Consider the following 25,522-nt stretch of genomic DNA (forward strand, 5'->3'; position numbering starts at 1 on the left):
TGATTCCCATATATTGGAAGCCAAGGAAGGCTGATGAGAATGAAGACTCTCACTGTTTTGTTAAATTAGTGTTGCTGTGCCTCCGGTTTTGTTTTTGGTTCCTTTCCTGCCACATGGGCCTTGGGGAGACTGAGTCACTATGCTGGTGATGGTAGGTGGTAGTTTTCTCCAGGAAGGTGTGGAGACAACCAAGGGAACAATAATTTCGGTAGTTCTAGGACCACCAGAAAGCTCTGTGGGATGTGGGGACTGATGGAATAGGAGTTAGAGTTTAGTGACTAAGATAACAGCAGAGGGTTAGGGTCAAATTCAGGATTAAGTCCTGCTGAGAATTCACCTGTCAGCCAGGGGATAATCAGAAATTATCAGCAGAGGGTTCATTGATCATGATATAGACGTTCATATATTGAAATCATAATAAAGGCAACCACAGTAAGAGCTAAACATTTGCAAGTAAAAAATAGAGCGTGTGAGGAAAGAGAGAGCCAGCAGGTGATTCGAATGCTCTAAATTATTTTTTTTAATTAAAATTTTTTCCATTGGTTTTATTTTTATTTACTTTTTAAAATTAAAGTATAATTGATTAAAAGTAAATTTGTAAAGTAAAACTGTAAAATAAAATAATATTTGTGAAGTAAAACTGATAAAATTAAAGTATAACACTACAGTATTGTGTTAGTTTCAGGTGAGTGGCAAAATGATTCAGCTGTATTTTTTCAGATTATTCTTCCATTGCAGGTTATTTCAAGATAGTGAATATAGTTCCCTGTGCTATATAGTAAACAAATGCTCTAAATCTTAATCTTTATTTGTGGAGAGCCCAAAGCAATAAAGGCCACTACTTATTTATAACAATGAGAAAAACTGAAAACAAAACCTTTGGCTTCTGGGAAGTGAGAGTTTATGTTCATATATACTATCTGCTGTTCATATTTTTTAAACGTGCATGCTTTCTCCACGTTAAATATCTAAAGTAACAGGGATGATGAAATTAATGTTAGTATGTAGAATAAATGGCAATATGTGTGACATACTGGCATATAGTAGGCACTCAAAAAATTATAACTTTTATGACTGTTAATTACAAATTTTGTCATTTTTTATATGTGGTAACTAATGTCAGCTGCATTCTCACTGTCCCTTCAAATGTAAGTAAAGTTGGCTCAAGCCTACATTCTTCGCTTTATGGGAGCCAGAAGGATGTCCACTGGTTCCCACTGATGCCCATGGCATCCTCTCATGGCCACTGCTGTGTTTAGGCCCCTCCTCCTACTGAAACAAGTCAGTTCCTGAGTTTCAGGGCACTCTGTCTCATTCCAGTTCACATTTTGTTGAATCAGATTCTGAACTCAACCCAATTCTTCAGTTGCTACTAAAACCACCCACTCACAGGACACCTTTTAGATGGACAAGGTTGCTGAAGGTGAGTGACAGGGACAGTTTGCATCACCCAGATACCGTTTCACATTGAATGTTGGGCATCACCCCTGGGCACATGTCACCTTGTGCCTTCACCATGCACTAGCGCCTCTCGCCTCAGGGTCCTGCCTGGCCATCCTCTCCTTTTAAAGCTCTTCTCATTGCTCAGGGCAGTGCTGGATTCCTTTCACTTTATTCAGCAGACCTGGCTGCAGACCCTGTTTGGCTGAACTGACCCCCTCAAGACAGGCAATAGATCAAAAGATCTGGCATAGCCAAATAAGTAAATAAATTTAAAAATAAAGTTTATTAGTAAATAAATGAGCAAATAATGCATTACAGTCTAAAAAAACAAAAAAGTACAAGTGATTTACTTAAGTATTTTGAAATGCAGCATTTTTATATCTATAACTGGGATTTGTTTGATGTAATCCAAAAGATAGTTGAGGAAAATAATTTTTTTTAAAGCTTGTGACTTCACTGGGTGATAATTGCCTGCTTATTTAAAAATATATACCTAGTGTTACAATTTGACCCATATACAATTTCAGAGTAATGCATTAAAAAAACAAATTTTTTAAAAAGCAATAGTGGGAACATTGGTTTTAATCAGTTGTAACTGTCCAGTTGCAAATGCAGTGTGTAAACCCTGAGTCCTGTAAATTAATTGAGGCAGTCAAGACCCCTATGGAACTAGTGTTGGCATAATTTTTCTCATTTGCCTTTCTCTAAACTACAGAAAAACCACATCTTTATGCCTTGATTTGAAATGTTATATTTACCTTAGTTTATTTTCTCTCCAGGCTACACATGCAGGACCTGCTGTGATGCATGGAGAAAAGATGCAACTATCAGTGGCTAAGGTATAGTTATGACTAATGTGACCATTCTTATTAACCTAAATGTTGTTCATATGGATGCTGACTATTCTGAGAAAGTAGCAGTGACTTCGAAAGCTACACCAAGAATCAATCGAATGAAGAGACAGAGCACCTGATTGCCTCTATAGTATGATTCTGGGGTATCTCCCTGCCACATCCAAAGAAATCTTCATGACATGCCTATAACTCCACCGTGATTCATTCCTTTCCAAAACTTCATCCCCTTGTAAAATGTAGACAATACTGAGAAATAACATATAGCTCTAATGTTGTTGAGTTGGTCAGATCCTTTCCTGAGGATAGTTTTGATAGAGGAAATACAGTAACTGGGGCAGCTGCCACTATAATGAAGAGATTAGAAAACGCGATACCTAGTAGGGGAGGGGTGATGAGGAAGAATTTTGGTTGCTTTGTAATGTTGTCTCACAGTGGCTGCTTTGAAGTGAATCATTTACAGGAAATGGAGGCATGGGATCTTACATTCTTCCAATTTATGGGAATTTGCAAGTAAATGTAACTCATTGTTCTCTCAAATTATTTTTGATGGTATGCTATTCAATAGAAATAACATTTCAGATTTATGGATAAAACAGTACAAACAGGATTCATATCATTAACTTTGTGATGTATTTTCTATTGAAAGATTGAAGAAGAGAAACGTGTTTTGGAAGAGCAAATACAAGTATTAAAGTCTAAGTTAGAGAAAGAGAAAAAGAAGTCAGAAAGGTACTGGTAATAATAATTCATAATTGTTCATTTGCAGCTAATACATACTATATATATATAACCATCTATAAATTTATTACAGGATTAAAAAGGAATCAGAACATATCAACAAAAACTGGGAAAAGAAATTCTTAATTCTCAGGAACAGGTATAGTGTGGTGATATATACAAAGTCTATTTGTAAAAAAGGTGACTAATCATCTTTTAAGGAAATTGGGAGCCTAGCATTTTTCTTGTGTATTAAGTAATATAAAATGCCATCACATGCTTCAAATAAGAGATGCAAAATAACTGACCTAAAGTAGAAGAGTAGTCAAAGTCACTTCAAATAAAAACTAAATTCCAAACTCTGTTTTATTCCTGATCTCAGTGTTTAAATGTAAATAATCAACAGGATGGACAGACTCTCTTGATAACTGGTTTAATCGGACCCACACAGTCATCTTCCCCCATAGGCCTATTAAAACGTTTTCCGGCTTATTTGCACATGATAATAGTTATCTTCAGATATAGAGATCTGAGTGAGTGAGGGGGAGTGAGGTCTGGTTGCTTAGAAGAGACCCCCCACTCCCCTCAAAGAAGCCTCACGTGCAGAAGTGCTGGGATGAGCGTTGGTTCATGTGTTCAAGAACAGGGAGGACACCAGATGGCTGGAATGACGTGAGCAGGGGCGAGTGGTAGAAGAGCTCAGAGAAGAACATTTGAGGTTTTGCTCAATGGGAAATCACTAGAAGCTTCGTTTTTCGTTTGCGTTTTTTCCTCTCCGCTGGGTCTCCGTTGCTGTGCACGGGCTTTCTCTAGTTGACGCAGGCAGGGGCCACTCCTTAGTTGCGGTGCGCCTTGAGCTGCTCTTGTTGCAGAACATGGGTTCTAGATACCTGGGCTTCCGTAGTTGCAGCACATGGGCTCAGTAGTCGTGGCACACAGGGTTAGTTGCCCCATGGCATGTGGAATCTTCCCGGACCAAGGATCGAACCCACGTCCCCTGAATAAATTTCTCCAACATTCCGGCCTTGAGGGAAGTCCACTCTGGGACTTCATATTACCAGTTTATTTAAAAAGGATATAACTCAGAAACAGCCACCTGGAAGAGATACACAGGGCAAAGTTTGTGGGAGGGCTCTCACAACTCCTGCTCCTGGGCAATGCTGCTCTCCTCACACCTCCACACGTTCACCGACCCAGGAGCTCTTGGTTTTAACTGATAAGAAAGTCTCTTTTACATGCCTACTAGGTCATTACCACACTTAATAAACCTAGCAATATAAATCCTTTAGTATTTCTTATTAACCAAGTCATATTCAAATTTCTTGATTATCTCAAGGGCATCTTTTATAGTTGTTTGTTTAAATCAGGATTCGGAATAAGTAGATCACTGCATTTGGGAGTTACATCCTTTAAATCTTTTTTTTTCTATAATGATCCCACATAAGCCCCTTTCTTTCCAATCCATTGATTTGCTAGAGAAATGTGTTCATTTCTTATGTAGAATGTCCCCCATTCTGGATTTGGCTAATTGTTTACACGCATGTGTGTATGTGTGTGTGGTGCCTTTTAGCATGTTCTTCAGTCTGTACGTCCTACAAACTGATCTTAAATCTAGAGAGTTGATTAGATTCCGATTCAACATTTTAGGCAAGACTACTTCACACGAACTACTAGGTAATTCTTACGCATCCCATCATAGGGCACTTTAGTGTCTGACTTTGTTATTTATCATGTTATCAGCCTGATTCATGAATTTCAAGGTTTACCAATTGACCTTTCTCCAAATAATCTTAACATCCATTAATAATCACAAACCATGAGTCAAGATTTCATTAAGATGGCAAATTGTTAATACTTCAATATTATCTTTCCTTCTGCATTTCTTAGCTAAGTGCTATCAAAGAAAAACATTCCCCTTAACTGGTTACCCTGAAATATAGTTTCAGATGAGATAAGGCAAGATAAATGCTTGATCCTTTTTATTTATCAATATTCAGAATAATGAGTTGGTACCCTGAAACCTCATTGGAGAGTCTTGAACTAAGGAAAGACCCAAATGATCTGATGTCTTGAAAGAATAATTCTGACTTCTGTATTGATACAAGGCCATAGGGAAACCAAAGGAAAGGCAGGGAGAAAAGTTAGGAGCTCCAGAAAGAATAAGCCTCTTTTAGGCAAAACATGATGGTGATTTGACTGGGATGGGAGACATGGAGGTGTTGAGAAATGATTAAATGTGGGATATGTTTTGAAAGTCCTCTATGGGGTTGCACAGTCGGACACGATTGAAGTGACTTAGCAGCAGCAGCAGCATGTTTTAAAAGTAGGAGATATTGAAAGATTGGCAGTAAGGGGGGAAAGAAAGAAGTCGTTTGATTGCAAAGATTTTTTACAACAGGAAAAATGAAGTTGCCTTCAACTTCAACAAACAAGCGCATTTTGTCAGGAAATCAGTTTTGATATGTGAAATTCAAGATGCCTCTTAGTAACCTAAGGGTAGATGTCTAGTGGCAGATGAATATATGAGTCTGGAACTCAGAAGAAAGTTGAGGCTGGGGGCATGCATTTGGGGTGCATTAGTATAGATGGTATTTAAAGTCATGGGATTAAATGAGATTAGCTAAGAATAAGTGTTGGAGAAAAATGGAGAGATACAAGGATTGAGTTCTAATATCTGGTGGTATTTGACTTTCAAAAGTTTGTATTGATCTGATGTTTTCCCTTTAAAGGATGTCCCTCTTTTGTGAACTCTTTTCATCTTTTTGCTTTCTTCTCAGCTTGTGAAATTTGTTTGTGTATTCTTATTTTCAATTCCTTATCAATTTTAGATGTTACAAATACCTTTTCCCAGTCTATGAACTTTGTGTATGTTGCCCTTTATTGTACAGAAATTCTTAATCTTTATCCATCAATATTTTTTCCTTAGATGTATTTAGAAAATCTTTCTCCATCTTCACTAAGATATTCTCCCACTTTTATAAACAAGCCTTCTTGACTTACCTCTCATATTTAGGTCTTTATTCCAGTTCTTTCTGGAGTGGGTTGTGGTGCCACTTTGGTCACATACTATGTTCTAGTATATTACTGAATCTGTTTCAGTGTTCCTATTCTATTCCATTTATTTTTCCTTTCCAGGATATTATTATGCTATCATTTTGTGATATATGTTAATATCTGGTATTAATAAGGCTATTCCTCCTTATTTGCTTTTCACGGCTTGAAAATATATAATTCTAGAAACCAAAGAGTGATAAGTTTATATTAATATTTAAATTTTTTTACTTGCATTTCTTTGCTCTTATATTGAAAATTCTAGTTTCTCATCACATGAACATAATACCAATTTGCTCTTTCCTATGATTTCTGCTCATTTTAATTCCATTGCATGTTTTATTTCAGCTTTCATGTCCTTAAGAATGAGATGTTTACTAGGCACACATTATTTCGTCAGTTTGCAGTGCTGGCTGACACATCCTTCAATTATGTTGTAAGTACATGTTGGGGTAGATGCACTTTGTCTTTTTGATGCAGCCGTAACATGCCTTTTTGAACTTAGCTTTTTTAGAATCTCTGCTCTTAGCCCTGGAGATAGTACAGGAGGCACTCTGCTAGATGCTGATAACATAAGACAGTGTTTGAACCCAAAGAGCTCAATGTAGTATGAGAAATAGATGTGTAAACAGATGCTCCCATGCGATATGGTTGAGCTACAGTGGAGGCAAGTGAAAATTTTAGAGGAGGGTGACTCATTCCTCCTGGGAGGAATCTATTAACCTGACCACTGTGGGCATGGATGGAACATAGGAACAATCACAGCTGAAGATTCAAATATCTGCTGCTACTGCTAAGTCACTTTAGTCATGTCCGACTCTGTGCGACCCCATAGACAGCAGCCCACCAGGCTCCCCAGTCCCTGGAATTCTCCAGGCAAGAACACTGGAGTGGGTTGCCATTTCCTTCTCCAATGATGAAAGTGAAAAGTGAAAGTGAAGCCGCTCAGTCGTGTCCAACTCGCAGCGACCCCAGGGACTGCAGCACCAGGCTCCTCCATCCATGGGATTTTCCAGGCAAGAGTACTGGAGTGGGGTGCCATTGCCTTCTCCAAATATCTAGTCACTTCCAAATGGAAAAAGGAGGTTAAAGAATCTGTTCCTAGTACCAGGTCATTCATTTTCGTACTAGAAGTAACCTGTAGACAAAGCCCAATTCTAAAATAGACTTTTTAAAAATTGAAGTATAGTTGATTTACAATGTTGTGTTAATTTCTGGTGTACAGCAAAGTGATTCAGTTATTATTTATATACATATGTGGTGGTGGTGGGGGTGGGGTGCTTCCCAGGTGACTCAGTGGTAAAGAATCCACCTGTCAATGCAGGAGACATAGGAGACTCAAGTTCTATCCCTGGGTGGGGAAGATGCCCTGGAGGAGGGCATGACAACCCACTTCAGTATTCTTGCCTGGCAAATCCCATGGACAAAGGAGCCTGGCAGGCTACAGTCCATGGGGTCGCAAAGAGATGGACATGACTTGCGACTGAGCACACACACACACACGTGTATATGTATATACACGTGTGTATATATATATGTATATACACACACATATATATAACTGAACATATACACAGTGTATATATATTGTTCTTTTTCAGGTTCTTTTACATTATAAGTTATTACAAGATATTGACTATAGTTGTTCCCTGTAATATAAGTAGGTCTTTATTGTTTATTTTACATGTGCTAGTGAGTATCTGTTTAATCCCAAACTTCTAATTTATCTCTCCCCGCCTCTTGCCTTTAGTAATCATGTTTGTTTTCTATGTCTGAGTCTATATTTGTTTTGTAAATAAGTTCATTTGTATCATTTTTTAAGATTCTATGTATAAGTGATATCATAGACAAAATAAACAACATACTATAAATGTCATTTAGAAACTGCTGTGATGCTAAGTGTTTTGGGGACAAATAAGGTTTGTGAGAAAGATATTTAAAAATATTTCACAAGAAATATAAATTTTGGTTTCATGCTTCAAAAGGCTTACAATCCAAAATCACTTTCTTTTTAAATTTTTTTCCACAATTTTCACTTTAGGATGATTTTTAAAATCCAAGTTGCTGCAAGACATCAAAGAACTTAAGAACATTGGCAAGATGATATTATTTCTAATTTTTAGCTAAATTTACATAGCAAAATGAACCTTGCTGTGCTTCGCAAGTAGCGCTAGTAGTAAAAAAAAAAAAAAAGCCTGCCTGCCAATACAGGAGACATAAGAGACATGGGTTTGATTCCTGGGTTGGGAAAATCTCCCGGAGGAGGGCATGGCAACCCAGTCCAGTATTGTTGCCTCAAGAATCCCATGGACAGAGGAGCCTAATGGGCTATAGTCCATGGGGTCACAAAGAGTCATACATGACTGAAGCGACTTAGCATGCACACATGTGAGAAACTTGCTAAGGATTTTTAATAATTGACTCCCCCAAAGTGTTCCAAAACTGGTCTATATATACAATAGTCTCTTCTCCTTCTGTTTTTTTCTCTTCTCAACCAAAGATTACAATTTTAAAGATATTTCTTTTTATTTATTTATTTGGCTGTGCTGGGTCTTAGTTGCAGCATGCAGGATCTTTAGTTGCAACATATGGGATCTAGTTCCCTGACCAGGGATCAAACCCAGGCCTCTTGCATTGAGAGCTCAGAGTCTTAACCACTGGGCCACCAAGGGAGTCCTCATATAAATGTTTAAATTGTTTATTTGTCGAGGGGAACAAAAAGGGAGTGGGAGCAGGCTGTAGAGGGATAGAAAAATGCATGCAAATATGTGTGCATACATACAAACCAACAAGAGAGAAGCCTTGAATAGGGAAAACGTCACTTAAATTCCCAGGTGCACCCACAGACCTCAGACCTCTTTTTTATAATAATGCGTGGTGTGCTTTTGGTCATTTTCACCAGCATATTTTTAAAGTCATGATTTACCGTGCAGTATATGATGTTGGTGGCCGTTCTGCTTCTGTGCTGCTGCTTCTGAACTCCTAGAAGAGATGCTTTTGTGTTTTCATTCTTTAGTTCCTGGGAACCAGGACCACTACTGTGTAGCTTCCAGGAACTGAGTGGTGCTGGGGATGACCTTGTGATACCTGGCCAGTTACAAGGAGTGAATCCCAAATGGCTTAGGGAGAATCAAAAGAAAGTAGAGTCACAAGAGACATTGAGGAAAACATTTTTGCTTAAATTTTCTCACAAAGTAGCCTGAATTAGGAAGGGATCCATTCCTTGTGGTTCAGTGGGGAAAAAATCCACCTGCAATGCAGGAGTTGCAGGAGACTCAGGTTCGATCCCTGGATCAGGAAGATCTCCTGGAGGAGGAAATGGCAACCCTCTCCAGTATTCTTGCCTGGGAAATCCCATGGACAGAGGAGCATGGAAGGTATCAGTCCATAGGGTCACAAAGAGTCTGACATTCCTTGGGTTTAAAGGAAATTATTTCCCCAGTGATATTTGAGCAATTAAGTTAGAAGCATAATTTTCATATCTCAGTTAACTAAGGACTGAAGAGCATTCTACCTCCATTTGAGTTGATCTTGATTTCCCCCGGATAACAATGGTACATACCCTTTGTGTCTTTCAGAAAGTTAAACCTTTATTTGTGCAATCCAAAACGAACTTGGCAACAGTGACGACATCTGCTACAAGTGTTGATCATTCGCCTTCGGTAGGTAGATTACTTTTTTACTATTTAACATTTAATCAGTCAGTATTATTCAGCGTCAGTAATTAAACGTCTCGTTTTACCTACAGGTAGACATCAAGTATGAAGATGTAGGCAGCAATCAGATTTCCCTCCCACTTTCACCACAAGGTAAGAATCCTTATTGTTGGAGAAACAGTGCACACACACAGGATGGGCAATGAATCCAGATTAGCAGCACTTTCCTTTGTTGTACTGAGATGTTTGGTTTCTGGGTGAATGCATGGCTTTTTTCCCAGCCACTTTATAAGACTAATGCATTGATACGATGAATAAAAGAATGTTAATATGTATTTCTGAATATTGATCTCTGTTTATTGAAAATGAGAGTCATACATCAAAACTAGAAACTGTCTCGGTTGGAATCCTGTTTCTTTTTTTTTTTAAACTGCCAACAAATCTGAGGCTCCTGTTAAATTCTTAGTTTCCAGTTTAATAATAGAAGAAAAATCTGACCATTTCTAGCATTCTTTTATCTCCCATCAGTCCTTGCAGGGCCTCAAATTGGACTGTTTGGGAGGTGGAGGTACATTTTGTTCACAAGTTTCTATACGTCTTTAGGAGGCTTGCTTTTCTCTAATGAACATGTATTAACAAAATGCAATGTTCTTCATTTGAATTATAGATAGTAATCAAGAGGTTCAGTAATTTCTGATTTTCATTTCTTGGAATCTTTAAAAGTAAAGTTTTATCATGAATATTTATACAGGGAGGAAGTGTGTGAAATGAGTTTAAATCCTAGACCCTAATTTTAAAATCATCTACTTTTTGAAAACAAGATTGAGAAAGGAACCTCTCTCCTGGGCCTCCACGCAATGGAGAGACTTCTGTAGTGTTTACAGATGTAGGTAGTATCTTTTCCAGAGGTGCCTGCCTGGGTGCTGGGAATCTTTTGGCAGCCACAGTCCTCTCTGCTTCCTGGACTGACATTTTTGATCATAGTAACACCTAGATATGCACATGAGACCACCCTAATAGCAGAAGGTAAAGAGAACCTAAAGAGCATCTTGATGCAGGTAAAAGAGGAGAGTGAAAAAGCTGGCTTAAAACTCAACATTCAAAAAACTATGATCATGGTATCCAGTCCCATCACTTCATGGCAAATAGATAGGGGGAAAAAAAATGAAAACAGTGACAGTTTCTATTTTCTTGAGCTCCAAAATCACTACAGACAGTAACTGCAACCATGAAATTAAAAGGCACTTGCTCCTTAGAAGAAAAGCTATGACAGACCTAGACAGTTTATTCAAAAGCAGAGACATCACTTTGCTGACAAAGGTCCATATAGTGAAAGCTATGGGTTTTCCAGTAGTCATGTATGGATGTGAGAGTTGGACCATAAAGAAGGCTGAGTGCTGAAGAATTGATGCTTTCGAACTGTGGTGCTGGAGAAGACTATGGAGAGTCCCTTGGACAGCAAGGAGATCAAATCAGTCAATCCTAAAGGAAATCAACCCTAAATATTCATTGGAAGGACTGATGTTAAAGCTGAAGCTCCAATACTTTGGCCACCAGATGTAAAGAACCAACTCATTGGAAAAGATGCTGGAAAAGATTGAGGGAAGGAGGAGTAGGGGGCGACAGAGGTTAAAATGGTCGGATGGCATCATTGACTCAATGGACATGAGTTTGAGCAAACTCCGGAAAAAGGTGAAGGACAGGGAAGCCTGGCATGCTGCAGTCCATGGGGTTGCAGAGTTGGACATGACTGAGTGACTGAACAATGACGACACCCAGACTGGATTCTATAGTGGCTGCTGGCTTAAAGCATGGCAACCTTTTAAAGATATCGGCATTTTTTTTTTTTTTGCCACACCATATGGCTTGGAGATCTTAGTTCCCTCACCAGGGATCAGACCCAGGTCCCTGCTGTGGAAACGCAGAGTCCTAACCACTGGACCACCAGAGAAGTCCCTAAAGATGTCAGCATTTAAATAAAGGGCTAGATCTGTAGACTGTTGGAAATTCCAATCCCTACAGTAAGTTATTTCTAAAATATCATAATGGGGAAGAAAGAATATACTCAATCTGATTTTGGTATTGACCATCTGGTGATGTCCATATGTAAGGTCATCTCTTCTGTTGTTGGAAGAGGGTGTTTTCTATGACCAGTGCATTCTCTTGGCAAAACTCTGTCAGCCTTTGCCCTGCTTCATTTTGTACTCCAAGGCCAAACTTGCCTGTTACTCCAGGTATTTCTTGATTTCCTGCTTTTGCATTCCAGTCCCCTATGATGAAAAGGACATCTTTTTTTGTGTGTTAGTTCTAGAAGGTCTTGTAGGTCTTCATAGAACTGTTCAACTTCAGCTTCTTCAGCATTAGTGGTTGGAGCAGGCTTGAATTACTGTGATATTGAATGGTTTGCCTTGGAAATGAACCAAGATCATTCTGCTGCTGCTAAGTCGCTTCAGTCGTGTCCAACTCTGTGCGACCCCATAGACGGCAGCCCACCAGGCTCCCCGTCCCTGGGATTCTCCAGGCAAGATCACTGGAGTGGGTTGCCATTTCCTTCTCCAATGCATGAAAGTGAAAAGTGAAAGTGAAGTAGCTCAGTCGTGTCCGACTCTAGCGACCCCCTGGACTGCAGCCCACCAGGCCCCTCCGTCCATGGGATTTTCCAGGCAAGAGTACTGGAGTGGGTTGCCATTGCCTTCTCCGAAGATCATTCTACTGTTTTTGAAACTACACCCAAGTACTGCATTTCAGGCTCTTTTGTTGACTATGGGACTACTCCATTTCTTGTAAAGTATTCTTGCCCACAGTAGTAGATATAATGGTCATTTGAGTTAAATTCACCCATTCCTGTCCATTTTAGTTCACTGACTTCTAAAATGTTGATGTTCACTCTTGCCATCTCCTGCTTGACCACTTCTGATTTACTTTGATTCATGAACCTAACTTTCCAGGTTCCTATGCACTATTGTTCTTTACCGCATGAGACTTTACTTCCACCACCAGTCACATCCACAAAAGGGCATTGTTTCCGCTTTGGCTCAGCCTCTTCATTCCTTCTGGAGCTATTTTTCCACTCTTCTCCAGTAGCATATTGGGCACCTACCAACCTGGGAGGGGGGTCATCTTTCAGTGTCATATCTTTTTGCCTTTTCATACTGTGCATGGGGTTCTCAAGGCAAGAATGCTGAAGTGGTTTGCCATTTCCTTCTCCAGTGGACCATGTTTTGTCAGAACTCCCCACCATGACCCATCCATCTTGGGTGGCCCTACTTGGCATGGTTCATAGTTTCATTGAGTTAGGCAAGGTTTAGGTCCATGTGATCATATGGACTGAGCACCAAAGGCTGAGCATGGAAGAACTGATGCCTTGAAACTGTGGGGCTGGAGAAGACTCTTGAGAGTCCCTTGGACTGCAAAGAGATCAAACCAATCTTAAAGGAAATCAACCCTGAATATTCACTGGAAAGACTGATCTGAAGTGGAAACTACCATACTTTGGCCAACTGATGCAAAGAGCTGACTCAGTGGAAAAGACCCTGATACTGGGAAAGATTGAAGGCAGTAGGGGAAGGGGAAGACAGAGGATGAGATGGTTGGATGGCATCACCGACTCAATGGACGTGAGTTTGAGCAAGCTCCAAGAGATGGTGAAGGACAGGGAAGCCTGGGGAAGAGAGACTTTCATGATTTATCATTAAAATGTAAATTGTTAAATTTGCAATCTTTGTTCTACCTGACATTTTAATTACAGCCTTCAGTTCAGTTCAGTTCAGTCACTCAGTTGTGTCTGACTCTTTGTGACCCCATGAATTGCAGCACACCAGGCCTCCCCGACCATCACCAACTCCTGGAGTTCACTCAAACTCATGTCCATCGAGTCGGTGATGCCATCCAGACATCTCATCCTCTGTCATCCCCTTCTCCTCCTGCCCCCAATCCCTCCCAGCATCAGGGTCTTTTCCAATGAGTCAGCTCTTCACATGAGGTGGCCAAAGTACTGGAGTTTCAGCTTTAGTATCATTCCTTCCAAAGAAATCCCAGGGCTGATCGCCTTTAGGATGGACTGGTTGGATCTCCTTGCAGTCCAAGGGACTCTCAAGAGTCTTCTCCAACACCACAGTTCAAAAGCATCAATTCTTCAGCACTCAGCTTTCTTCACAGTCCAACACTCACATCCATACATGACCACTGGGAAAACCATAGCCTTGACTAGACGAACCTTTGTTGGCAAAGTAATGTCTCTGCTTTTGAATATGCTATCTAAGTTGGTCATAACTTTCCTTCCAAGAGGTAAGTGTCTTTTGATTTCATGGCTGCAATCACCATCTGCACTGATTTTGGAGCCCCAGAAAATAAAGTCTGACACTGTTTCCACTGTTTCCCCATCTATTTCCCATGAAGTGGTGGGACCAGAAGCCATGATCTTCGTTTTCTGAATGTTGAGCTTTAAGCCAACTTTTTCACTCTCCTCTTTGACTTTCATCAAGAGGCTTTTTAGTTCCTCTTCACTTTCTGCCTATAAGGGTGGTGTCATCTGCATATCTGAGGTTATTGATATTTCTCCCGGCAATCTTGATTCCCGCTTGTGCTTCTTCCAGCCCAGCATTTCTCATGATGTACTCTGCATATAAGTTAAATAAGCAGGGTGACAATATACAGCCTTGGCATACTCCTTTTCATATTTGGAACCAGTCTGTTGTTCCATGTCCACTTCTAACTGTTGCTTCCTGACCTGCATACAAATTTCTCGAGGCAGATCAGGTGGTCTGGTATTCCCATCTCTTTCAGAATTTTCCACAGTTTATTGTGATCCACACAGTCAAAGGCTTTGGCATAGTCAATAAAGCAGAAATAGATGTTTTTCTGGAACTCTCTTGCTTTTTCCATGATCCAGCAGATGTTGGCAATTTGGTTTCTGGTTCCTCTGCCTTTTCTAAAACCAGCTTGAACATCAGGAAGTTCACGGTTCACATATTGCTGAAGCCTGGCTTGGAGAATTTTGAGCATTACATTACTAGTGTGTGAGATGAGTGCAATTGGTGGTTGTTTGAGCATTCTTTGGCATTGCCTTTCTTTGGGATTGGAATGAAAACTGACCTTTTCCAGTCCTGTGGCCACTGCTGAGTTTTCCAAATTTGCTGGCATATTGAGTGCAGCACTTTCACAGCATCATCTTTCAGGATTTGGAATAGGTCAACTGGAATTCCGTCACCTCCACTAGCTTTGTTTGTAGTGATGCTTTCTAAGGCCCACTTGACTTCACATTCCAGGATGTCTGGCTCTACGTCAGTGATCATACCATCATGATTATCTTGGTCATGAAGATCTTTTTTGTACAGTTCTTCTGTGTATTCTTGCCACTTCTTCTTAATATCTTCTGCTTCTGTTAGGTCCATACCATTTCTGTCCTTTATCGAGCTCATCTTTGCATGAAATGTTCCTTTGGTATCTCTGATTTTCTTGAAGAGATCTCTAGACTTTCCCGTTCTGTTGTTTTCCTCTATTTCTTTGCATTGATTGCTGAGGAAGGCTTTCTTATCTCTTCTTGCTATTCTTTGGAACTCTGCATTCAGATGCTTATATCTTTCCTTTTCTCCTTTGCTTTTCACTTCTCCTCTTTTCACAGCTATTTGTAAGGCCTCCTCAGACAGCCATTTTGCTTTTTTGCATTTCTTTTCCATGAGGGTGGTCTTGATCCCTGTCTCCTGTACAATGTCACAAACCTCCATCCATAGTTCATCAGGCACTCTATCAGATCTAGTCCCTTAAATCTATTTCTCACTTCCACTGTATAATCATAAGGGATTTGATTTAGGTCATACCTGAATGGTCTAGTAGTTTTCCCTACTTTCTTCAATTTCAGTCTGAATTTGGCAATAAGGAGTTCATGATCTGAGCCACAGTCAGCTCCCAGTCTTGTTTTTGCTGACTGTATAGAGCTTCTCCATCTTTGGCTGCAAAGAATATAATCAGTCTGATTTCGGTGTTGACCATCTGGTGATGTCCATGTGTAGAGTCTTCTCTTGTGTTGTTGGAAGAGGGTGTTTGCTATGACCAGAGTGTTCACTTGGCAAAACTCTATTAGCCTTTGCCCTGCTTCATTCCATATTCCAAGGCCAAATTTGCCTGTTACTCCAGGTGTTTCTTGACTTCCTACTTTTGCATTCCAGTCCCCTATAATGAAAAGGACATCTTTTTTGGGTGTTGGTTCTAAAAAGTATTGTAGGTCTTCATAGAACCGTTCAACTTCAGCTTCTTCAGCTGAACACATAAATGCCAGGAGGAAATTGAATTATGAATTTACTAATTCGAAAAGTAAATGAATTTTTTTTCATTGGAAAGCTGTCTTTCATGGTTATGGGGATGGAACAATATGCACACTAGTTGTTCAAAAGGCCAAACAGTCTTCACAAAACAAGGCACTCCAAGCTTCCCAGGTGCTTTAGAAGGTGGAGAAACCCCTCCAGGCCCCTAGGAAATAGTTCAGTACATTATCAGTGTTTTCAAGCACTAATTCACAAATTCATTGTCTAGGAGGTGTTTAGCTACATGACTCATGTGAACCAATAGACAAATCATTACTTTCTATAACATGAGGGTGACTGTAACCTATCTGGTGACAGAAGCCAAACTGAGCCCTTTAAAGTCACTGTGTTATTGAGGTCCGTATTTTAAATTACGTAAATGGAAAATTAATATTTTACATACCCTATGGAATACTTATCCTCCCTGTTACCAGAATCCTCAGTGTTGCTTTAAAGATAGAGGTTTTTATATTGTATATTTATACAGTAAGATACTTCTGAAAATTATGGATAACTAACATTTAATGGGTGTAGGTACTATTCTAATGAGCTTCCCTGGTGGCTCAGTGGTAAAGAATCCACCTGCCAATGCAGGAGACACAGGTTTGATTCCTGGATTAGAAAGATCCCCTGGAGAAGGAAATGGCAACCCACTCCAGCATTCTTGCCTGGGAAATCCCATGGACAGAGGAGCCTGGTGGGCTGTAGTCTGGGGTAGCGAAGAGTTGGACATGACTTAGCGACTAAACAACAACCAACTATTCTAAATGCTTTTCAGGTTTTAGCTCTAACCCTCACAAAAACCCTGTAAGGTCAGCACTCTTGCCTTCTCAAGTCTATAAAGGAGACAGTTGGATACAGAGGGGCCTAGTAGGCTGCCAAGGTTATGACTGCAAATAGATTATTATTTCTACAAAAAAGGCTGGGTTCAGACTCAGACTATGTGGCCCCAGGGACCAGGTTTGTCACCAGTCAATTATACTGACTTACTCTAAGACACATGCATGACAGTGTGTGGTCTCATTTTCAACAACACACAAAGGGAAAACGTGATGTAGCAGAAAGGCTTTGCAGGTGGACAGGCTTTGGTTCCCATCTCATTCCGGCCACTTACTGCCTGGGTGACTTCGTCTCAGCTCCTTCTGCTGTGTAAAATGGAGGTGGTGACTCTAACTCCTAGCTTTGTTATGAGGATTAAATGAGGTGACTTGCCTAGCTAACCCCATCCCTACTTTTCCTCCTGACCTCTGGATAATATAATCCCTGGGTTCTGAAAATAAAGTCTGGCAAACCTGCTTTTTAACCCATTACATGAGAATTATAATGTTCTCAGAAGTAGGCTAGTGATTTAAAAGAACTGGTGTCTCTTTTAATTCTATGTCCACCATGCATAAGAAAGAATAATGTTTGTTTGTCATTAGTATCAAATCATACTGTAGACATTTTGAAAAGGGCAAAATAAAACATAAAACATAACTTAAAATCGCATCAGAGCATATATACTTCCCAAGCAAATTGAAATTTACTCTTTGTTATGTTGCAAGCTTTACTCCAAAAAATTCTAGTGTGAAGCAGAGAGTTGCTCTTGCAAGAAAGAAAATTTAAGAGATAAAGAAATCTTCATGAATATAAAGAAATTTTTAAAAATGAGGTACGATACTATTGGCAGAATTTCAAAGCAGTCTTTTTTACACAGTAGTAATTATCCCAGGAGATCCCAGGTAACATTATTAATTTGTTTGCTACTTAGCTGTGATAAAATTTGGGATCTGAGCAGTCCATTGTGTACTGTGCACGGCCACGGATTTTATGTACTTAAGAAGACCTTTCTCACAGTCCAGTAATTAGGTGCTATTGACATTGTAATCTTCGAAAATGTTCCTAATGGGCCCCAAAGACACGAATCTCATTGATAAAACCTCAAAGTAACAGTGACCCTTTAAGTGGCTTGTCGGTAAGAGAAACCTCAAACATAAATATCTGAAACGCAGGAGAAACCCAAATTTAAACCTAGATTACATTGTATTGTTAATTCTCTGAGACTTTTAGTGAAGAAACATGGAAAAGATGATCTTAAAGGTTTTTAAAGAATGGTAGAATAATTGTAGTACATTGGATAGGTTTTTTAAATATTTCTTTTCATCCTTTGAAACTTTAGACCTGAAAAGTGTTTCATTCTTAAGTAATTGTGGTATGCACCAAAAGTGGAGTTCACTTCCCCCGTTTTTGTTTTAAACACAAAAATAATTTTAAAAATCACACAAGAGAAGTAACTTAAAAGATAAAAAGGAAGCATTTTAGGCATAAGTGTTAGCATTGTTTTACATATTCTTTCTAGACTTCAGCTGTAATTAATATAATTTAGTAAGGTATTCATATTCAAATGCATATTTTATAATATTGCTACATACATACATTCCTACACAAGCAATATACATAGCTGATGGTATGTAACATCACTTCACATGTAACTGATGTCTATTAAAAATGTTAAAAAGGGACTAACCTGATTTACTAAATATAATGTTTTAACCTATCTATTAATGTTTATGATGTCACTGCCACCAACTTTTCTACTACTTCCCTTATTGTCACCAATTACTTATAATTCAGATGTTCTATTTCTAGGTTATATACGTCATCCTTGTCTTTTAGATTTGGGCTGACTCTTCACTACATTTTTCCTGGGAATTTTCTTTGCTCTTTATGCCTTTGTTCTTTTTGATACTTTCTATTTGAGGCATGAGATGTAAGATATTGAATGACAAATTGAAGTCTGGAAGACCAACAGTGTGTCTCTTAACATACCTTTCCAAATACAGGGAATTTTCAATGGCATAGGGAAGAGTCAAGATGACTAATTGGATTTGAGAATTAATCACAAAAATTCAAAGTTTTCTTTCTAACTGAAGCTTTGTCGACTGATCAAATAGGGGATTGCGACATGTGAAAAATTAAAATGGATAATCCATGCTTTGAAAGCAAAAGGCAAAGAAGAAAGGGAAAGATATATCCATCTGAATGCAGAGTTTCAAAGAATAGCAAGGAGAGATAAACCTTCTTAAGTGAACAATGCAAAGAAATAGAGGAAAACAATAGAATGGGAAAGCCTAGAGATCTCTTCAAGAAAATTGGAGATATCAAGGGAACATGTGTGCTCACTCAGTTGTATGCAACTCTGCAACAGTATGGACTGTAGCCCACCAGGCTCCCCTGTCCATGGAACTGTCCAGGCAAGAATACTAGAGTGGATCGCCATTTCCTCCTCCAGGGGATCTTCCCAACCCAAGGACCAAACCCAAGTCTCTGGTGTTTCCCTGTATTGGCAGGCTAATTCTTTACCACTGCATCACCTGGGAAGCCTGCTTTTAAGTATATGTAGACAGAATTTCCTCAGACAGTAAAGAATCTGCCTGCAATGCAGGAGACTGGGCTCGATCCCTGGGTTGGGAAGATCCCCTGGAGGATAGCATGGCAACCCACTTCAGTATTCTTGCCTGGAGAATCCCCATGGACAGAGGTGCCTGGTGGGCTACAGTCCAAGGGGTCGCAGAGTCAGACACGAGTGAGTGACTAAGCACAGGCAGAATTTCACTGAGTAAATGCCACAAAGCATATACCTAATTATGCCCCAAACTGGTACTCAGAGGTCTCCAAAACATGAAGCATAAGGCAAGAATACTTTCTGGTGTGTTATTCATTTATTGGGCCATGAATTGGATTCCAGCTGCCTCTCTGGATCCTGTGGCCACTGATTTCATCCCAAACCCCAGAGACTCATTGCTGCCCAGCTACTTAAGAGTCATTATAAACCATATAAGCCTTTTATGGTGGTTAACAAAATATTGAGAAAGGTTTTAGGTAGTGTAGAGTGGGTATTAAATTTTAAATTTAGTAATGTTTCTGTTAGAGAAATGGCAAAATGTTGCAAGATATTATGTATGGATTCACACAAATTCATGGACATATCAAGTACACTCTTAAGTGAACTGGGAGTGCCATCTTTGTGAAAGGTTGTTGCTGAACCATGAAAAGACGCCAGGATTCTTGGCCTCCGGAGGAGAAGAATTCAATCTGAGGCCACAGACAAGGCTTGATTGCTCAGAGCTTTTGTGTAATAAAGTTTTATTAAAGTATAAAGGAGATATAGAAAGCTTCTGACAGAGGCATCAGAAGGGGGCAGAAAGAGTACCCCCTTGCTAGTGTTAGCAATGGAGTTATATACTCCAGTTAGTCATTACAATGAATCAAAAGAATGTCTGGAGTTTGTAAAGACCTCAGCAGACCTACTCCCATAATTTACATTTTAAGATTTAACTTATATGCAGAGAGCATCATGAGAAACGCTGGGCTGGAAGAAGCACAAGCTGGAATCAAGATTGCCGGGAGAAATATCAATAACCTCAGATATGCAGATGACACCACCCTTATAGGCAGAAAGCGAACAGGAACTAAAGAGCCTCTTGATGAAAGTGAAAGAGGAGGGTGAAAAAGTTGGCTTAAAGCTCAACATTCAGAAAATGAAGATCATGGCATCTGGTCCCATCACTTCATGGGAAATAGATGGGGAAACAGTGGAAACAGTGTCAGACTTTATTTTCTGGGGCTCCAAAATCAGCGCAGATGGTGATTGCAGCCATAAAATTAAAAGACGCTTACTCCTTGGAAGGAAAGTTATGACCAACCTAGATAGCATATTCAAAAGCAGAGATATTACTTTGCCAACAAAGGTGCATCTAGTCAAGGCTGTAGTTTTTCCTGTGGTCATGTATGGATGTGAGAGTTGGACTGTGAAGAAAGCTGAGCACCAAAGAATTGATGCTTTTGAACTGTGGTGTTGGAGAAGACGCTTATGAGTCCCTTGGACTGCAAGGAGATCCAACCAGTCCATCCTAAAGGATATCAGTCCTGGGTGTTCATTGGAAGGACTGATGCTGAAGCTGAAACTGCAGTACTTTGGCCATCTCATGCGAAGAGTTGACTCATTGGAAAAGACTCTGATGCTGGGAGGGATTGGGGGCAGGAAGAGAAGGGGATGACAGAGGATGAGATGTCTGGATGGCATCACTGACTCGATGAACATGAGTTTGAATGAACTCCAGGAGTTGGTGATGGACAGGGAGGCATGGCGTGCTGTGATTCATGGGATCGCAAGAGTCAGACATGACTGAGCCACTGAACCGAACTGAACTGAAGATAACAGGATTAGTCAGAAGGTCTAATCCAGAGACTGTCCTCAGGAAGGATACATTATTGTTATATAATCCTAAGGAATGTAGAGGAAAAAGTTTGTCCTTTCTTCCTCCTTGAGAATTCCAGAGCCCTCTGTCCTTGGGGACCCCTAGACTTTTTATCAACCTGCCTAGGAAATGACTCTCTCATTTGTATGTGAAAGATCAGATCAGATCAGATCAGTCACTCAGTTGTGTCCGACTCTCTGCAACCCCATGAATCACAGCACGCCAGGCCTCTGTGTCCATCACCAACTCTTGGAGTTCATTCAAACTCATGTCCATCAAGTCGGTGATGCCATCCAGCCATCTCATCCTCTGTCGTCCCCTTCTCCTCTTGCCCCCAATCCCTCCCAGCATCAGAGTCTTTTCCAATGAGTCAACTCTTCACATGAAGTGGCCAAAGTACTGGAGTTTCAGCTTTAGCATCATTCCTTCCAAAGAAATCCCAGGCCTGATCGCCTTTAGGATGGACTGGTTGGATCTCCTTGCAGTCCAAGGGACTCTCAAGAGTCTTCTCCAACACCACAGTTCAAAAGCATCAATTCTTCGGCGCTCAGCCTTCTTCACAGTCCAACTCTCATGTCCATACATGACCACAGAAAAAAACCATAGCCTTGACTAGACGAACCTTTGTTGGCAAAGTAGTGTCTCTGCTTTTGAATATGCTATCTAGGTTGGTCATAACTTTCCTTCCAAGGAGTATCTTTTAATTTCATGGCTGCAGTCACCATCTACAGTGATTTTGGAGCCCAGAAAAATAAAGTCTGACACTGTTTCCCCATCTATTTCCCATAAAGTGATGGGACCAGATGCCATGATCTTCGTTTTCTGAACGTTGAGCTTTAAGCCAACTTTTTCACTCTCCACTTTCACTTTCATCAAGAGGCGTTTTAGTTCCTCTTCACTTTCTGCCATAAGGGTGGTGTCATCTGCATATCTGAGGTTATTGATATTTCTCCTGGCAATCTTGATTCCAGCTTGTGTTTCTTCCAGTCCAGCATTTCTCATGATGTACTCTGCATATAAGTTAAATAAGCAGGGTGACAATATACAGCCTTGATGTACTCCTTTTCCTATTTGGAACCAGTCTGTTGTTCCATTTCCAGTTCTAACTGTTGCTTTCTGACCTGCATACAAATTTCTCGAGGCAGATCAGGTGGTCTGGTATTCCCATCTCTTTCAGAATTTTCCACAGTTTATTGTGATCCACACAGTCAAAGGCTTTGGCATAGTCAATAAAGCAGAAATAGATGTTTTTCTGGAACTCTCTTGCTTTTTCCATGATCCAGCAGATGTTGGCAATTTGGTTTCTGGTTCCTCTGCCTTTTCTAAAACCAGCTTGAACATCAGGAAGTTCACGGTTCACATACTGCTGAAGCCTGGCTTGGAGAATTTTGAGCATTACTTTACTAGCGTGTGAGATGAGAGCAATTGTGCGGTAGTTTGAGCATTCTTTGGCATTGCCTTTCTTTGGGATTGGAATGAAAACTGACCTTTTCCAGTCCTGTGGCCACTGCTGAGTTTTCCAAATTTGCTGGCATATTGAGTGCAGCACTTTCACAGCATCATCTTTCAGGATTTGAAATAGCTCAACTGGAATTCCATCACCTCCACTAGCTTTGTTCGTAGTGATGCTTTCTAAGGCCCACTTGACTTCACATTCCAGGATGTCTGGCTCTAGGTGAGTGATCACACCATCGTGATTATCTGGGTCGTGAAGCTCTTTTATGTACAGTTCTTCTGTGTATTCTTGCCACCTCTTCTTAATATCTTCTACTTCTGTTGATCCATACCATGTAAAAGATACCATATGAATATTCCTTTCAGCAGGAGGAACTCCAGGTTTGGAGTTTGAGGGAATAAACTGAGAACTAAAAGCAGATATTTGTAAGTCAGTGTAAAGAAGCATCACAGGACTCTAGTCCTCAGCCTGTCCCATTCCTGGCTGGTTCAGCATCTTTAATGCATGTTCCTCATCTTGAATGAAAAAATCACATGAAAAAAAAATAGGTCATAGGAAGAAGTAAGTTGTGTACTATTGCATTCTACACAAATGTAAACTAGAGTGACAAAAAATTATAAAGTAATCATTACTTGTGTTCTCATATTAGTAAGAATGCATTGAGGGAAGGCTTATAGGCTTATTTAATTTAGAAACTTTTTTTCTATGAAATATTTCAAATATTCAGACAACAGAAAATTACAAGCTGAATACGCCCTGTGTACGTGTACATTTCGGGGAAGGCAATGGCACCCCACTCCAGTAGTCTTGCCTGGAAAATCCCATGGATGGAGGAGCCTAGTGCACTGCAGTCCATGGGGTCGCTAAGAATTGGATACGACTGAGCGACTTCACTTTCACTTTTCACTTTCATGCATTGGAGAAGGAAATGGCAGCCCACTCCAGTGTTCTTGCCTGGAGAATCCCAGGGACGGGGGAGCCTGGTGGGCTGCTGTCTATGGGGTCGCACAGAGTCGGACACGACTGAAGTGACTTAGCAGCAGCATGTGTACATTTTAGGGTATGTGCATACTAAAAAGTATCATTACTTCAGTAATTTGGTAAATTCTGTTTGTCTTAGGGTAGTTTAGCAAGCTATGATGTTCAGGGTTAGCAGTGATTTTTTCCTCCACGTGTTGTTACTATGCCTTTGCCTTTGAGCCTCTGCTCAGGGTCATTGAAGTGTGTTGTCAATTTATCCACCATTTGTTGTTATTCGATTGAATCCAGGCCCCCTGCATTGGGAGTATGGAGTCTTAGCCACTTGGACCACTGGGGAAGTCCCCGAGCCTCACTTAACTTGTGAAATGCTCTCCTCTTTACTCCAAGACACCAACCTGTTCTTGTTCTCCCCTACTTATCAGAGCATCCTTCTAGTCTCTCCTGATTACTCAGTTCTGCCACCAGCTCTGAGTAGTGAGTGTTGGAGTCACTAAGGATTTCATTCTTTGATTCGCTTTTGTTATTCCTCTGCTTAATCCGTCAATAGATGTCTGTGGTTTTTAGGATAGAACTAAATTCTTCAGTTTAGCTTATAAAACCATGCATAATCCCTGCCTCTCTCCTACATGAGCTGCCTAATCTAGTCATAACAAACCACCAACTGTTTGTTTGGAATAGCTATTCCCTGCTGTTCCATGCTCTTGTACCCTTCTGTGACTTTATACATGCCTGCACCTAGGTCATAGGTCTTCTGCCTGCTCTTGCTGGGGCTCGCTCATATCCCACAGTTAGCTGGCCATCAGGCTGGGTGTCTGCTGAGATGACAGAGGCAATCATACCTTATATTTCTCATATTGATTAGACAAACCTAGTCTTGCTTTCATGGTGGTTGTCAGGGTTCTCAGAAGCAGCAAAAAAGAGCAAGTGCCAATGCACACACAGGTCTGTTGAATCTGATGGCACATTTGCTCCGTAAGAGCAAGTCTCGTGACCAAGACCAGTCAACGTGGGAGGCAACGGGAAAGGCCGTGGATGCCAAGGGCCCACACTACTTAACCTCCTAGGTTTCACCTTCTTTTTGTTAATACATTCATTTATTCATTCCTTCCCTAGACTTTTTGAGCACCTACTATATTTTTTTAATTGAAGTATTGTTGATTTACAGTGTTGTTAGTTTCTCGTGTATAGCAAAGTAATTCAGATATATATAGGTATATGTGTGTATACATATACATGTATATTCTTTTCCATTATGGATTATTACAGGAAATTGAATACAGTTCCCTGCGCTATACAGTAGGACCTTATTGCTTATCTGTTTTATATTGTGTTGGCCAAAAGGTTTGTTCGAGTTTTTCCATAAGATATTATGGAAAAACTCAAAATTTTTGGCCAACCCAATATATAGTAGTTTGTATCTGCTAATCCCAAACTCCTATTTATCCCTCCTCCACCTCCTTTCCCCTCTGGTAACCACTCTATGTCTGTGAGTCTGTTTCTGTCTTAGAAATAAATTCAAACTTTGGATTCCACATATAAGTGATATCATAAGGTATTTGTCTTTCTTTGTCTGACTGACTTAGTATGATAGTCTCTAGGTCCTTCTATGTTGCTGAAAATGGCATTATTTCATTCTTTTTTTTTATAGCTGAGTAATATTCCATTGTATATATGTGCCACGTCTTCTTTATCCACTCGTCTGCTGATGGACACTGATGTTGCTTCCATGTCTTGGCTAATTGTGAATAGTGCTACTATGAACATTTGGGTGCATGTATCTTTTTGAATTGTTATTTTGTCCAGATATATGCCGGGGAGTGGA

General features: G+C 40.1%; 1 protein-coding gene across 1 annotated transcript in view; it reads left to right on the forward strand.

Annotated features, from left to right (window-relative positions):
* C13H10orf67 (chromosome 13 C10orf67 homolog) overlaps positions 1-25,522 on the forward strand; it is a 101,309-nt gene that overhangs the window by 71,004 nt on the left and 4,783 nt on the right. Inside the window, exons 11-16 of the mRNA XM_086334466.1 lie at positions 2,223-2,282; positions 2,944-3,026; positions 3,109-3,174; positions 6,414-6,501; positions 9,644-9,727; positions 9,814-9,874. Of these exons, the coding sequence (XP_086190592.1) occupies positions 2,223-2,282; positions 2,944-3,026; positions 3,109-3,174; positions 6,414-6,501; positions 9,644-9,727; positions 9,814-9,874 (442 nt within the window). The remainder of the gene's footprint in view (positions 1-2,222; positions 2,283-2,943; positions 3,027-3,108; positions 3,175-6,413; positions 6,502-9,643; positions 9,728-9,813; positions 9,875-25,522) is intronic.

This window comes from Bos grunniens, chromosome 13 (genome assembly GCF_055505025.1).
Source record: "Bos grunniens cultivar Pamir isolate PY7600 chromosome 13, Bosgru_T2T1.0, whole genome shotgun sequence".
Lineage (NCBI taxonomy): Eukaryota > Metazoa > Chordata > Mammalia > Artiodactyla > Bovidae > Bos > Bos grunniens.